This window comes from Mesoplodon bidens, assembly GCF_964165515.1.
Source record: "Mesoplodon bidens genome assembly, chromosome: X".
In the NCBI taxonomy this organism is placed as follows: Eukaryota; Metazoa; Chordata; class Mammalia; order Artiodactyla; family Ziphiidae; genus Mesoplodon; species Mesoplodon bidens.
In genome coordinates, this window is record NC_138163.1 from 89916973 (window position 1) to 89918622 (window position 1650).

The 1650-nt window shown below is 40.4% G+C and overlaps 1 protein-coding gene across 1 annotated transcript; it reads right to left on the bottom strand.

The window, feature by feature from the left end:
- Window positions 1-214: 214 nt before the first annotated feature.
- On the bottom strand, window positions 215-848 carry LOC308608596 (NADH dehydrogenase [ubiquinone] flavoprotein 3, mitochondrial-like; the record flags this gene model as incomplete). Its single annotated transcript, XM_081221835.1, has 1 exon — window positions 215-848. The coding sequence occupies one exon, from the start codon at window positions 846-848 to the stop codon at window positions 516-518; it is 333 nt and encodes a 110-aa protein (XP_081077961.1). The 3' UTR covers window positions 215-515.
- Between the last annotated feature and the right edge of the window lie 802 nt (window positions 849-1650).

Here is a 1650-nt window from a genome sequence, read left to right on the forward strand (position 1 = left end):
AGCAACTATACTCCAATAAAATGTTTTATAACTAACTAACTAAATAAATAAATAAAATATACATCTATCAAAAAAAAAAGAAAAGAGAGAGAGAGAGATGGCTTTCAGGGCCTAGAGAAGACATGGTAGAAAATTTACATCTCAAAGGCACAGAGAAAGGATGTAAGTTTTCTCCAGAAAGGAGTTTGGGGGCATATTTGCCTATTATCAGAGTTCTAAGGTAATTATTATTCAAATGTTCCTTCTCTTTCTTAAGTTCAGGAAAATTAATTATGTTTCCAATGTCTTGATCTTTTACAATATCTGCAAGCATTTTTAGGTGAGTAGAGGAAGTTTGGGGATTGATTAGCATCAGGTGGACTTTGAATTTCTTCTAGAACTGCTTTTCAGGTTTTGTAAAGATTTGTAAGAAAAGGACAGTTGTATTTTGTTTTTTTTTTTCATGACTGCTGAGTGGATTTTATTTTTGACAAGAATGCAGAAAGACACCGAAGGTTAAGACTTAAGCTGAGCTCTCAGTGGCAAGGTGACTCTCCTCCCGAAGAGGGCTGAAGCATCCTGAACTTTGAAAGCTCCAGGTTTAGGTCCAAGAAGGTGTATGTGCTGTAATCATGATGCTGGAGATTCTCGTAGTTGGTGTTGTCAAACAGCTCAGCTGGGGTGGCGGCTAACGTGGACTTTTTTGGTGGACTTTGCTTCTTGGGATTTGGTGGCAATCCCTTTTCATTCTTTCCTGATTCTGCAGAGAGAGAAATTGTAGAAACAAGTCTTCGAAACACTCTTGCTTCTAGGAGCACTGTCTTCATCCCCCTTGCTCCTCCTTGCATCAGCAGAAGCGAGGCTGCCATGGCCGTGACTCGGGCGCGGGCAGGGCGACCAGCCAGGCGGGTGCAGGTCGCACTGGACTGACGCGGCCGCAGCGTCCTCAGGACAGTTGTTTTTTAATTCCTCAAATAATTGACTCACAGCCTGAATGATATCAAGGGGCTGACCCATTCATCCAGCTACATCATCTTTATATCAGGGAGAAAAGATCAAGCTAAGATGGATAAAAGACTCCTGTGTTTTAGATTTAGAGTTGTGTGTATTTGGAATAATTTAATAAATCCTCCCACAAAGGCTTCACAATGCTTTCTTTTCCCTCTAAGTACATAGCTCTATTTTAGCTTGGGGGGAATAACTTTAAAAATATATTTCTATCAGGCTCTGAATATCAGCCTCCAATTTGGCCAACATCAGACCTAGAGCTCCTTTAAAAAAATCATTTCAAGTATTTAAACTAAAGTTTTACCAATCAGGTAACTCAAAACCAAAACCAATAACTAATCATGGATGCAAAAGTTGTTCCCAAAGAGGGTGCAAATGTGAAGGCTTCCCAAGATCCAGACCCACTCCCAAGATAGCCAAAAGAAAGAAAGAATTAACTCCCTAAAAGCTGGCAATTGTCAGTAGGACTTTAGTTGCAAATAGGGTGCAATCCACATTTTTGTCCAGCCACATTCTTGGGGCCTTTAATCTGACAGTTAGCCACCTGCACATGCAAGATGCAATACTTGCATACCCCAACACGTGGAAAGCCAAGTTGAGTCCTCAGAGCACAAAATGAGAGATAAATAGGAAAACAATAGCTGTTCCCAGGAGGAAAATAAT